This window comes from Hirundo rustica, chromosome 1 (genome assembly GCF_015227805.2).
Source record: "Hirundo rustica isolate bHirRus1 chromosome 1, bHirRus1.pri.v3, whole genome shotgun sequence".
NCBI classification, from domain to species: Eukaryota; Metazoa; Chordata; class Aves; order Passeriformes; family Hirundinidae; genus Hirundo; species Hirundo rustica.
The window spans coordinates 34811777-34826290 of record NC_053450.1 but is presented as its reverse complement, the minus strand read 5'-3'; the positions used below and the strand labels follow the sequence as shown (position 1 = coordinate 34826290).

Sequence of the window (14514 nt, the reverse complement as noted above, 5' to 3'; positions counted from 1 at the left end):
GGTAAGCCTATATAACTCTGACACCTCTTTGTTCTTTAGTATCCTGCATTACTGTGGCCCAGCAGGAGGGTGCCTGTTTTTATATTTATCTGACACATAAGAATGGGTAGATTTACTAGGATATCTCATAAATCTGAAGTAAAGCTTTTGGCTGTAGGATTATTGCCAGGTTTTGTCAATATGCTGAAATATACTAACTGTGCTGTAAAAGGTTTGGATGTTTTTTATGGTGGTGTATGTAATTGTCAGGGAGCACCTAATGTGAAGTACAGAGAGAGTTCACGATTTACGTGTGTAAGCCTTGGTATGTTATATTCTTTTGTATAACAAATTTGCAGAGTTTAAGGATTATTTATTGTTCCTTCTTAAAATAGGTATATATTAGGCAAATAGACTTACTCTGGCTGTGTTAAAATAATTTCCCACACTGAATGGCAAGTAAAATGATACATATCCAATAGTTTTAGCATTCCTTGCAGCCTTGACTCCTGTACTCCAGTGAATCTGAGCATGAAGTGTGATTTAAATAGATACACATTGTCAAGATTTAGGGAAGCCTAAGAAAGGCTTCCTTAGAAACATTCCGGTGTAAGTCTCATCTCCTGTGTTGCAATGCTGCTTTCTGCTTGGAATTTATTGCATCTTTAATTTCATACTGCATACTGGTTGTGCTGCAACTTTATCCTATCCAGCTATGGTATCAATCTGTTCTTGAAAAGCTGTGCACTTATGAAAGTCCATTGAAATGCAGGAGAATTGAGAAGAATTGTCATTGTGTGGCCTTGTGGGTGTTTAAAGAGAAGTGGAAGGAGAAATGCACTTCTGCTATGCAGTGGGATCAATATTTTGATGAATTTTATGGCAAGCAAGGCTTTCCATAGAGGAAGCTCATCTTAACCCTGTTTTAGTTTCCAGTGCCTTATAGGAGCTACGTGGTTCTTTTTACAATTACGCATGTTCCCTTGTGGAACTACTCCCTGAATATAATGCAGACAACTTCTGCTGCTTCTGTATGGAATCCACTGCTCTGCTTCTGCACACAGCAGCTACCAATCTGGCTTGGCTGTGTTAGGCTTTATCCACATGTACAGCTGGAGAGGTAAAGTGCAAACCTGCATGGAGGGGGGAACACTGGTATTGCCAAGTAAGGTAGTAAGCAATACTAGATATATACCTTTTATCTCTTCCTAATATCCACATACACCAAAAATATGTCACGAGGTCACTGAATATTAATCAACACTGTGCCCATGGGTGTACTCCAAAGACAGGTGTTTTTTTAGGTAAAAGAAGCTTGATTATGGGCTTTGACACCATCAGATGAAGAGAGAAGTTACTCTCTTAATTTTAGTGTCCGTCTCGTCCTCTGTGCTTGTTACTTTTAGAAATAATCCTGGCAGTATCTGTTTACTTTACTTGCGCAGGATGAAGTTATTTTTATACTCCTCAGAGAGTGTCATTCAATCTAAAATGATTAATCTTTGCTTGTTTGCCATTTTTTTCTAAGTTTTGTTCTTCCGCCTGTTTAGTCACAGATAGCTGTTCACTCTCTCAATGTGTCATCTGACCCAGCAGCTCTGGATTTTTCAAACATCAGCTTTATTCAGCATTATTTTCTTTCATTTTTCTAAAGTATTGGTGCTTCAGTGATTTTATTCCTGGTTAAAGATAAAAATGCCTTTTTATACTAGTTAATCTCTGCTTCTCTTAGGGCATAGTCTTGCTACTTAATTTGGACTTTTCCTCTATTCCGTGTTACAGACTTCTGTCCTTTGCCCTTATTTTTAGTCCTGATAACAAGTGAAAATAGAAAACATACTCCAGATGTCCCACCTTGGCTCTGTGCATTCAGAATTAGGCCATGAACATGGTACATAACTGTACTTGGTATAGTTTTGGATAAAACTTTCCAATAATCATTTGTCTTTTGGGATTATTTTTTCCCTTATGTACATACTGTTTGTTTTCAACAGAATGGAAATTGCTGAATCCAAAAAGGAATTTTTAAGAAATCACCTTTTTGTGTGACCTTCAACAGACACCTGAATGGGAAAGAGTTATTTTTGTACATATTCAGACTTTAGCACCAATGGGTTGTTTATGATTTCATAAAGGCAAAAGAAAAACAAGACAGCGATTCCATCAATTTCAAACAACCCTGTTTTTAATGGGCTGGGTGCCAGTGGATCTGCAGCCAGGCACACCAGCAAAGGAGCCCTTCCCTGGTGCTGTGCAGAGACCTTTCTTTCTCTGTTAAAACTCTGCCACAGACTAATGTTTTTTTTTAAAATTGCAGTCCTGACAGCTGTGAAAATGTGATGTTCCTACTCTCAGCTCCAGAGGAGAGTGTTGTAGAAGAGCTTCCCAACATTCATTAGCCAGTCTGCATCAAGACTGCTGTCTGAGGAATATCCTGGTCTTGAGACATGTTTGCAGTGAGGCCTCTGCTGAGGCCTCTGCTGAAGGTTGCACTTATTATCTGCAGTGTTGGGAAGTGTGTATTTGACAGGTAGTGGACTGCATCCACTGGCTCTCTAAACAGCCTTCAGCATGACAGCAACTTCACGTTATTTCTACTCAGCTTCTTGGAAAAGACTTGATTTCTCACAAAAGAAACCTCATTAAAATAAATACAAAAACTTCAAAAGAAAATCTATAATGTGTGTGAGATAAGGGGTTTTTTTTGGTCTTAAGTTACTATTTTGAAAATGTATTCCTTCAAATAGTTAATATATAGAAGAATTGTTCACAGGCTGAAGCAGTTCCAAAAATCCTGGTGGCAGTTAGTATGGACCTGTAGGCTCTGCAGTGTTCTCCTTAACACTTCCAGGTTTTCCAGGCACAGTCTCAACATTGCTTTGTTCACTCTGAGCAATGGTATAGGACCTTCTTCATTACACACAAGGTAGTGAAAACTTTCTGGGATGCAATACACGTCTGGAGTAGGGGGCATAATACCCTCGCACAGCCTCTGCCCTAGTGTTCAGAATAACAAAACCCAACCTCTGAGCTCTGTAGGGTGCAGCACAAAGTGTTTGGCCCATGAGGGGAGCTTGTAGGTGTTGTGTTAACAGCAGTGGCTGGTAACCCACAGAGACACACTGGAGCAGAAGTGAGAACTTCCTGTGTTGCAGCAGTGAAATAGTGTCAAAGGGCTTCCAGGGAACTGGCCAGACGAGCTGAACTTACGTGTGCTTCCAGCAGGCAGAGGAGAGATGCTGAACACATGCTGCCTGCCATCAGCAGCCCTGTGGTTGCCAAGAATTGCAGCTACACCATTATATAAACCAGCACACAGTACATGTTGTGCAGCCAGACACAGTGTTCGTGTGTGAATGGCTCTGCGTAGGTAAGTGGGGAAGTTCACGCATGTTAACAGGTTCATGTTTTAAATTTAGTACCAAAAATTAGGCTCTTTTATAGCCTGAAATTGTCACCGACAGACAGTATTAGCTTCCTTTTTGAAGCTAGAAGAGAAAAATGAAGGTGCATGCAGCATGATAGAGCAAATTTGTTCTGTTAGGGAAGGCTCAAGTACAGATTCTGTGCTGTCAAGGCCAAAGAGCACCTCTGGTTCTCCTACAACACTAGTAGACATGTCACTATTTTAACCCTTAGAAAACTGGCTGGCTTACGACAAAATAACAATAGATCTTTCCAAACCACCTCTATGAATGTGATAATTTGATTCAAACAGTGTAAAGCAATTAGTCTACATAAAGAATTTAAATTGACAAAGCTACTTTTCTTTTTTTTTTTTTTTTTTTTTTTTTTTTTTTTTTTTTTTTTTAGTAGCTATTTCTAGCTCATTAGGCACAGAAAAATCCTTTACACTCAGCTTTTCGCCTGTACTCCATCAATTCAGCCCAATCAACACATTTTCTCAATCTAGAAACAAAGCAAAATGAAATAAGGGAAATTAAACAGTGAGTAGATCAGTCATCTCTGCTCAGCTTTCAAGGCTGCTATAAATGTTTTTTCTTTCCAGTTATGACATGCTGAAAACAATAAACCACCTGAAAACTATGGCTGTGATTTTAACAGCTGCATTATTTTCAAGAAAATTTAAAATCCTCTTTTTAAAATACTACTTTATCCAACTCTTACCTGTTTATGTATTTTCAGGCCTAATTCTGCTCAGAACTGGGAAAAAAAGTTTCATTAACTGGTTAAAAAAAGAGACACTCCTCCCAGCATTGATCCATCCTGGTATGCAGGTGAATAGCCTGGCACATCATAGTCAGTGAAAAAGACTAAGTCATACCACAATATTTATTTCAGAAGCTGTTATCTATTATTTTATATAAAGTATATGCTCCTATAGGCCTGGGGGTAGTTTAAAATATTTCATTGTTATGGCTATTCCGCCACATGTCTTTTTCAAAAAGGCCAAGCAGTGCTGAAGTGGCTGGACTTTCAGAGCAGGCAGGACTGATGGAATATATTACCCCACATTTTTATGGCAATGGATGGATTTTCCTTGTCACAGGCAAAATATGCTTTCTGCATGGCTGGGGACAGTGGCAGATTTTTTCAATTAACATTTGAATCTACTATTTATGAGTCCATTCCCTGATGTCTGAATCCGAGGGTAAGCCCTACTCTGCTTGACATGGTCTCTCACCAGAGGGCTTGAAAGGTCCGCTGTACAAGTGGAGAGACCTGACACTTTCTGCTTGACTGCTCCTGCCCGTCAGGCAAGGACAAATATTCAGGGACTAAAGATTTCCCTGTTCTCAATATCCTTGCCCTAAACATAGGTTTCTAAAGAGAATCATGTGTTAGCTCACTGCTAGTTCCCAAACTTGCAGATGTTAACAGAAGACCTTGTTGTTAAGGCAGGCTCTTTTGGCACCAAGAGCAGCATAAGGCTGTGAATTTCTGACAAGCTGCTCAACCAGCACATCATGCTTGGGGTGACAGGCACGTTCAGCCAAGAAGAGTGAAAACCACTCTGGAGTTTTCCACTTCCCCCAAGACAGACCCACCAACAGCATCAGTACTCCTGACTTGGTGGTGCTGACAGGGCTGGAAGATCGATGCAGTCACTCAGAAGGCAGCTCTCCTCCTACACAATGAAAGAGAAGGCAATTACAGCTGTTTGGACCTGAATATTTTATCCTGAATAGTTATGAGAGTAAGGCATATATTAAGCACATGGCAAATAATCTACATTTTCCGTGGACAGAGGACTTCTAAATTTGCAACAAATTTACAAATTATTTTGTGTCATGAGCATTTAAAATATTTTTTAAGAAGTGTATCTAATGCCACAGGGTTTATATTTAAAAAATCTTTCTGTAATTTATTTAAATTTAAGTTCTCTTATTCTGTTTTCTACAGCAGAACAATAGTTGTATCTCTGTGCATCTGAGATATTGTTCTGGTGTTTTACTATCACTGAAGAACTGCTTGAAGATGATAATATGTGGCTTTTAGGCATGGAATTCAAAATCGTGAACACGTGTGAGACAATGTGACTGGACATACAAAACAGTGAACTATGGAAATGATATAGCAGTTTTGCACAACCAAAGGAAAAGTCAAAGTGCTTACAAAAGTTCTTATTACCCTACCCATGCTACCCTACCATTTATTCTTTAAATGATACCATTAAAATGAATGTAAATATAAAAAAGTGAAAGGATTGTTCAACAGAAATAAACTGGAGCAGTTGAATATTAACTTATTTTTAATAGGAAATACAAAGCTTTCTTCCCAGCTGTAAGAATTAGACACAGTCTTGTCCATCAGTGGCTATTTTGTGCAGTCCTTGAGTAGGCAGCTAAATCTGCCCAATGCTGTTTCCTATAGACAAGCAGATCTAAATCTGGATATAAATGGCTTTGGATATAAATGCATGTTGGCATGCAAGGTCATTTGGACTCTTCCAATTCAAATTTTGGAAAAGGTATCGCAGTTCTCAGAAAGGAATTGCAGTTTTCCATAGGCTTTATATGTTATGAGTGACCAAATACACTGACCTTTCTGAAGCAACTTCTGGAAAATACACAAGGAGCTTCAGCCATCAGCAGTGGTCTTTATGCAAGGTTTGACCTCCAAAAGCAATTTTTTATCAATTTATGAATGATGGTTTAATACTTGTAATACTTGTTGTAATGTATATAATGTAATACTTGGTTTTTGGAAGGGTGATTTGAAGAGGCATGGACCTGTTTCCTTCATATTAATTAATCTCAGGGGTTTGTTTGTAAAAATTAAAAGCTATAAAAAAAGGGAACAATGTTGTTTTCCAAGTGACAGAAGTGGTTGTAATTATTCTATGAATAATCAATGGAAGTGTAACTTCTGAATTTCACATAATCACTATATATGTGATTTTGTCTGCTGGGTTACTAAACACTGTTTTGCTGTTCATGTACTTTTTATTGTGTTGAATGATAAATTGTACCTATGATCATAAAATAAATTCACTTTTCTCAATTCTGTCATCCTGTAAAAATTGCTGAAAAATACAAAGGGAAGAGGAGCAAGCAATTACAGAAATCAAAAAGAGCTGTTCTTGAGAAGTAACATAAGTCACTGTAGAAATTGCTTCACTGCTGCTGCTGTGGACTCCAGGACGGTGTAGATAAATGTAGACGAGAGATCTCTGAAGTTAGGTTTTAGAAGATGAGGTTTATTGTAAGGGATGTGGGGCCTTGCTCTGAGCTGCCAGGCTGCAGCTCGTGGCAAGGCCTAGGAAGGTGGGGGAAGGGAGAGGCTGGGAGTGGGGGAGAGCAAAAAGCAAAGAGACCAAGCCACCTTTGCAACCCCCTGATAAGGGGTCTCGAGGTGGACTGGAACAGGACTTGTGCCAATGGGGTTACAGATACCTGATAGTTCAGGGGAGGGGTACAGGTGTGGGATGAACCATACATTGAGGGGTGAGACAGAACATTCCATTTGACCTGGGTCTGGCTGCAGGTAACCTTCAGCTGGTCACATAACTGTTTTCCCAGACATCCAGTAGCTAATACATCTCAAACATCAAAACTTACTTTCAATTCTATCTCACTTACAGGTTTCTCATTCTCAGAATATAGGCAATCATATTTATAGGGCTTTTTGGCTTCATCCTCCCCAACAAGTCACAAAAGCTGTATTATTTCATATCCAAATAGCTGGTTGCCATTAGTCTTTTCCTTAGGGTAAACTACTCCATTTAGAATCACTCTTTCGCTGAAAAATTATCTTACAAAAATTTAATTCAGGAAACAGGGTTTGTTCTTTCGTAGTGACTGTCTTTCCACTAGCTTTAATGGCCCTGAAATTAAAGGGCTCAGAGACTGTTTACACTTGTTTTCAGCTATGGGACATTAAGTTACCCTGAATAGGTCTTCAAAACTCAGCTCAGAGTTCTTAGTTGCATGACATACATAGTATTCAAGCCAAGTCCATCTATATACTAGTGAGTAGCTTTATTCACGGAAAGGGTTTGATATCAAGTACCTCTAAATGTCAAAGCTTCTTAGATAAATCTAAGAATACTTGCAGTTATTTCTGTCCAAGAAAGTCAACTAAGTCTAAAATGTTAGGTCCTTTTAGTACCTAAAGGAGGATATTTGTTTGTTTCCCTTTCTTGTTCCAAGAGTTCAATTACTTTTCATTACCAGAGGAGTTGTAATGGTATGAGAATAAAGCTGAAATACTTCACATGATGAACTACTGGACTGCAAGCAGGAATCAAACCATCACATAAGAATCTGGTTGCTCCTGGACCGTGCTTGTACTGTAGCAACTCAGAGGTAATTTTGCCTCATGCTAATTAGACATCCTTCATTCATCTCTTCTTCAGTCTCTTATGTCTTTGTAGTAAGTTCAATCTTTTCACCTAAATTCAGAATACCACATAATGATTGGTGCTGATCATTCACACCACTATCAAGGCCATTGGTCAGGAATCTGTGCATAGCAAAAGACAGTTATTGCTGTCTTCAAAATATTTAATGGTTATGGTCATAAGCAACTGGAAATTACTATTTTGAGGGCTTCTGTCCCCTAGACATTTAATAAACCAGAACAGAAACTTAAGTTATTCAAACAAGACTGAATTAAACAAATCTGAACGAGCCTTCAGAAACTTGTGTAAAATAAACACATTTATTAACAAAATGTTAGACAAATAGAATGCAATTCTGTTATCTTTGCTCACTGATTGCCTTTTGCAGTCCAGAAAACGATGATATTCTTAATTAAATACAATACTTCCCTTATAAGACTTATAAAGATTGCCTGTTTGCAAAGTTCACATGTCTGTTTACACAGGATGTAGGGTTTTTTTAATTCTCCATCCTTAGCATCAGGAATGTTTTACAGATAGGTAAAATTGTTACATACTTGAACTAAAGTTTTAACACTTAAGTAAAATATGAAGAATACTTTAAGTGTCTTTGACAATTTTATTAACAATTATGTTTTAGTTCATATGTAATGGCATAAGATTAAAATCAAAATTCATAAAGTAAAATATATGCTTCTGCAGATATAATAAGATAAAAAAATTAGTATTTTAAAAGTACTAAAAATCCCACAACGTGTTATTATCTTCTCTGTGCTTTCATTATTCTTCCAAACATAGTGCTCATTCACTTTATTTCAGCTGTAAGGCTTCTACCTTCACCTCTGGCTCACTTAAGAACCCATTAAAAATTTATTAATTCCTTTAAAACATGCAAAAAAATACAACTTCCAGGAAGAAGAGCCACATAGCCAAAGAGCTACAGAAGTCACTGCAAGAATATTGATAAATAAAACATCAGTTAATTACAGCTTAAGGCTAAATCCTTGGCTTGTGGAAATGGGCAGTCACTGTCTACAGCAGAGCCCAAATGCACCAGTCGACTGCCAGCTTCAGGTTCCAAGTAATGGGAAGTTGCTTTGTCTCTCCATGAAGCAGGAAAATATCTACCTCAATAGTATTTCATTATAATTCTTCATCACAAGGAAAGTTATATTTTCAAAGACACTGTGTTGATTTTGAGTCCACTCCAATTATATACATTTGGAAGTAGATTTCTCTGAACAGTTAAAAGAAACCTTGGTTCAAATTATTGCATAATATGAAAAAATCACAAAAGTGCATATATGTATGTATGTACGTATACACGCAAAAGGAAGCCACACTGCCACTTGCAGTGCAGCCAGCTACCACTATAAGGCATTTATTGCTGTAGATACAGGCCTCTGTTGGGTCACAGGGTACAGGGTATATTTACATGAATGTAAACTTCATCCCTTGGTTCAAGAGACCCCATGGGAAGTCTTCATGTTAGGGAAAGGTGCATGGCCTGAAACTGCCTGGAAGTGGCAGTTTTTAGGGCCGGCCTCACTGAAATTGCGGAATTAAAGTTTTATAGCAAAAAGAAGAAACTATTTTGCACCAAACTGGTAACTAAGTTAGTATATCAACTTTATGGACTTTGGAAGAGCAGATGTTGAATGATTTTTTTCCATTTTCCACTAAGTTAGTTTGGCAGAAACAGTATGACATTTCCCATTAGCTTCTAGAATGCTAATGGGAAGTGGCCAGACTTAGAGTGGCAGCTGAACACACTGAAAGGCATCAGCACTAGGAGTAAAATGTTTACTTCCAGCCCCTAGAAATCCATCTCAATGACATTTCTTCAGCAAGTGAAGAGTTATATTTTTAACTGCAAGCATGGTCTCTGTGCAGGTTGGTTTGATCAGCGTTTCGGGAAGCAAAAATCCAAAATGGCCAGTGTCACGCAGCTCGAATGCAAATGCATACGGGATGCCATTTTTGTAGGCCCAGTCCATAGAGCTGCCAGAACTCACATCTGAAAGAGGCAATTCAGAGAAAGCATCAAAAAGTGTTAAATGCAGGCCATGCTGAAATCACCAGAGGGTTCTTTCGGCGTTTTGTCTCTGGGACTCAGTGAGTATACTTGCAACTCCAGCTGTTGCTTGCCCTCATCCTGAACACCCTTCAGAGAATAGCATGAGCACCCAGAACCTGATGAAATGGGCTCAGCACAACATGGATTAGACCCTTTATCTTAATAGGAAAAAATATTGTAACTGTTATGTGTAAAGCAAAAGTTTTATTAAAGAGAGTATGTAGAATAAAGCCTCTAACTGTTTTTGTCTCCATGTGAGCACTCTGAAGCTTTCCTACCACAAAGGTCTCCCAGCTGGACTGGAGAGCTCTGCATACTCCTAGATATAAACTGGGCTTTTTAGGCAATTCATTTGCAGTGAGACAGGGGAAAGTTGGTAAAGTAATATGCCTTTTTCTTTTTAAAATGCTTTTAAAATTCTTAGCATTTGTCTTACCTTCTCACCATTTCCCCACAGCATGACAGCATTTGCATAGGTGGGGTCTAATATTAACAAACCTGCCCAAGGAAGTGTGCTGCTCATGCTTTCGTTATCTCCATATGCTGATTACACAAGACACACTTTTTTATACAGCTACATCTCTCATGTGGCCTGCTGTAATCTGTGCAATTCTGACATTAATTCACACTGCTTTTCCTTCGACATAGTGACTGACTGCGGTGTAATGAGCACATGATGACTATGCTGTGAGATGGAGGCCTATGATAAGTGGAACTGTAGCTGAAATACAGCAAAAGCAGAGGAGATGCAGGAGGTTACTTGCGAAAAGTCTTTAGCATTTCACTTCTTTAATGTCTGTTAACGTTAGCCACAGCATTCAGACCTCAAGGTTTCAGTAAAGAAAAAAAAGTGTCTCGTTAAAACCTGTTGAACTTTTCTTTTACCTCTCTACAGAGAGCTTGCCTGACAAATGCTGTTACAACTTAGTGGTGCATTTGCAGTATCTGATAAAGATATGGTTTTAAAGACCTTAGGTTTTGTTTTTAAAAAACCCCATAGTTTTATATGGTATGAATATGTTATTTGCTGGCTTTTGACTCTCAAGTGCATTGCATTTTAATCTCTTTTATTGCATCAGCTGAGTTAATCTTACTGCAATCAACTGACTGAATCAATTGCAAAACTTTCTTCTGCCTTCCTCAGAACCCGGAACAAAGTTCACTTTAAATAGTGTTTACATTCTTTGTTATAATAAGGGTATTCTCCTTCTTACTGTAGGAAGGTCAAAGTCACAAACCTGCCGAGAAAAACTTACACAAAGTGCTGGATGCAGGGCCGTATCTGTATCTTACACCATAGGCTGAGTGAAGAGCATTAACAGCATTATAGGCTGCGGATTCCTGGGGAGGAGAGAAAATTCAAATACATAAATTAGACTTTGAATTAAATACTGTATTGTGATTGGAACCTGAGTCAATGGATCATTGACCTCTGGTGCAACGCTGTGTTCCATGAGTCCATGGCAGCTAAGTTAAAATGACTGTAAAGGATAAATGCATTATTTGTTTTTAATGACAGCAGCTCCCTGAAAAGCTTGGTTTGGTATTTTCATGGCATAAATGAGCTCACGGCACCATGAATGATCAGATGTTAAGCATTTATAATTATAGGTATATATGTCAATTTAGCAACACAACAAATTTAGATGACATGTAAGACCATGAGATGAAATAATCTCCTTTTTATGCAGTTTAAAAGCCATGCATGCATTTTCTGAAGATGAATTTCCCAGTTCACTAAACCTTGTCTCTGCTGGGCTTGTGAAGGAGAAATGATGCCTTGTTGATGCTCACAATGGTTCAGTGAGCAGAGTGGGAAGAAGGAAGGAGACAAGTTCCACTCCTGAATCTCTGATCATCAGGTGAATGTTCACTGCTGGTCTAACTTTCTCTGGGGCCTGATGATGTAGTATTGGGGAGCTCTTTCCACTATTTCAAAAACGTGGTTTCAGTCCTGTACAGGGAAAATCAGTGCCCACATTGCAACAGCTTGCAGCCGAAAAGCTGTTTAGGAGGTTCATGGTTCATCCTGTGAAACTGCGTACAGAAGGCCTGGCCCATGGAAAATTCTGAAAGTCACATATGGATAGTGCATTGAAACACACAGAAAGGATGTGCATATTCAAAAGGAAAAGGAATATTATCCCAAAGAAAAGGATATTGGCAAATATACAATGAAGGCTGGGAAAATGCAGTCATGCCTCCATGGAGAACAGGAAATTATTATCTTTGGAGCTAGAAACTCTGGACTTTGAACTACTGCACGAAGCTGCAATAGTTGTGTTGTTTTATTTCCTTGAACAGAAGGTTTGTTTGGTTTATACAAGTTTTCATAAACTCAGTCCTTTCCTTATTATTCATCAGGCACTAAATGAATACACTGGAGAAGGATTACCCTATACTTGCCTTTCCATTTATATGTTTTTTCCTAACCTTCCACTTGTTTGCCCTTGTCAAAGAGTTGGGATTCTGACTTAATCCTTGGTCTGACCCATGCAGGCTTTGTCTGTCTGAGTAGAGAAGCCAGAGAAAACTGCTTTAAATGTCATTCCAGAAAAAAAAAAGTTCATTTTCACTATCCGATGTGCAGGTAAGGCTTTGGAGAGCTTATTTTACACAATAACTCCTCTTAGGAAGTGAAAGAGCACTTTTTTGCTCCATTACAAAAATTTGGTATGCACAACCAGAATGTTTGTTTGTTTAGCAGAAGGGCGATGGTGCTGGAGACTCTGAGCTTTTCATCTTCACCTCTTGCCACCTCCATGAGAGAGCGTGGAGGCAAGAACCACTTAACTCAGTGTTGCTGGAACTTCTGCAGGGCTGGGATGTGGTTGTCAGTCAGTGTAAGGGGTAACCTCTGACTCACCCTAACACCCAAGATGAGAAGGGCCTGTCCTGTGGGAGAAGGAAGAATTGCTATGACTTGGCACTCTTCCTCTAGATGCCTTGACTTCTGAGTTGTGACACGCAAGACCCATGATGGGGTTGGAGTTGTTGGACCCTGTGAGGATGGTGGGGTGGCAGTGTGAGGTCACTGTGGTAGCTGTGGCTGCACAGGATCTGGCGAAGGGGGAGCTCCAGGTGCAGCCAGGAGCTGTTGTCAGGTGCCTGCACTGTCCCAAGTATGAGACCCTGTCGCTCAAGCAAAATTTGCAAGCAGCTGTGTTTACCATCCCAGGGTCTTGGGGAGAAGCTGGGATGGCCTGACAAGAGGCCTGATGCCAAGGGAGCAGGAGACAGGGCTCAGCTGGGGTAGCTGAGGGGGTGGAGGACAAAGTCCTGATAAATGCACCATGGCAAGGAGAACATAGCCACAAACAAGAAGACTCCCTGTGCTTGAGTTACGGACTGTACAGCAATGAGTCAACAGATAATCCTGTTGAAATCTTTTGAAGAAATAGTTTGGCAATGCCCATTTAAAATCAGCACAACAGTAATGGGTTCTGTGCAGAGGCAGAAACTTATCGGGAGGTCAGACCAGGAGCATCCCAAGTCTGTGACCTCCATGTGGGCTCTGTGAACTTGAAGCCTTGAGGAATGCAGCTGGCTTCCACTGTTAGACCCATGTGCCCCAAAAAGGGACAGTTCTCAACTGCATCATACTGTGCAGGCTGGATCCAGAATAATCCCAGGAAACCAGTCTTTGAACACCCTCAAGGAGAACATGCCACATAAAATTACCAGATTTTTGCAAAGATGTACACAAACTCAGTCATGCCATATAAGTTCACTGCAAACACTAAGGCAAATAACAGTACAGGAAGAAAAAGGATGAAAATCAGGTGAAATTTAAGACTCTGGAGATGGATGTGTGTTTCTGCTGGTGTTTTTTTTCAGTCTAAAAGAGTACTTTCATTTTGTGCATCTTAAAAGAACAGATTTCAGAAGAGTGTTAATAAGAGAGTTGAGCCCAAATTAGAACAGAATATGCATGTTGTGATTAGTACACCACTCTCCAGTTTCAAAGCAGCTCTGAATAATTGAACGCTTTAATTGAAATGGTAACTGACAGCTCACTAGAATTATCTAATCCAGACAGAAACAGCCTTTCTTCTGCTCAGAATTCATTGTAGCCCAATGCTACTGTTAGCACCAAAAGCTATTTATTTGCTATGCATGTGGGGTCCTACTGTTTTCCACTGTACACTGCCCATGTAGACCAACAATGCTTGTTCCATCAGTGTCAGGAAATAGAGATCTATCGCTTTCCAGCTCACTGCAATTTCCAAGAAAACTGGAGAATCTGAAACCTGAGCCTAAGTCATCATTTTGGAGACTTCAAATACTAAAAACTATGCATTTATGAGCCACCAGGTGATGGAGCCTTTGGCTGTAGACCAGTATTAAAACACACAAATAAATAACCAACAAGCATTCCCTTAATTTTCACAATGATCCCTATAATGAGCTGTATAAATAACAGGAAATAGGAAATAAACTTCAGTTTCCCATTTAAACCTCCCTCTTGTTTTTGACCAACTGCAATGAAAAGAATTATGAGGTTAAAATACTGACAAGATATTTAGAATTGGTATTTGGCTTCCATTTGTCCATGGGAGTTGTTTAAACTAGTGTTTTTTTGTTCCTTTCGGTCTGTGCTCCACTCCCTTTGATGAGAAGCCTGATCCAAGGTCTTGCATACCTGAGGAACACC

At 39.3% G+C, this 14514-nt stretch overlaps 1 protein-coding gene across 1 annotated transcript in view; it reads right to left on the bottom strand.

The window, feature by feature from the left end:
• Positions 1-9612: 9612 nt before the first annotated feature.
• CPA6 (carboxypeptidase A6) overlaps positions 9613-14514 on the bottom strand; it is a 68743-nt gene continuing 63841 nt past the window's right edge. The window contains exons 10-11 of the mRNA XM_040068161.1: positions 11117-11201; positions 9613-9800 (exon numbers count right to left, since the gene is read on the bottom strand). Of these exons, the coding sequence (XP_039924095.1) occupies positions 9613-9800; positions 11117-11201 (273 nt within the window). The remainder of the gene's footprint in view (positions 9801-11116; positions 11202-14514) is intronic.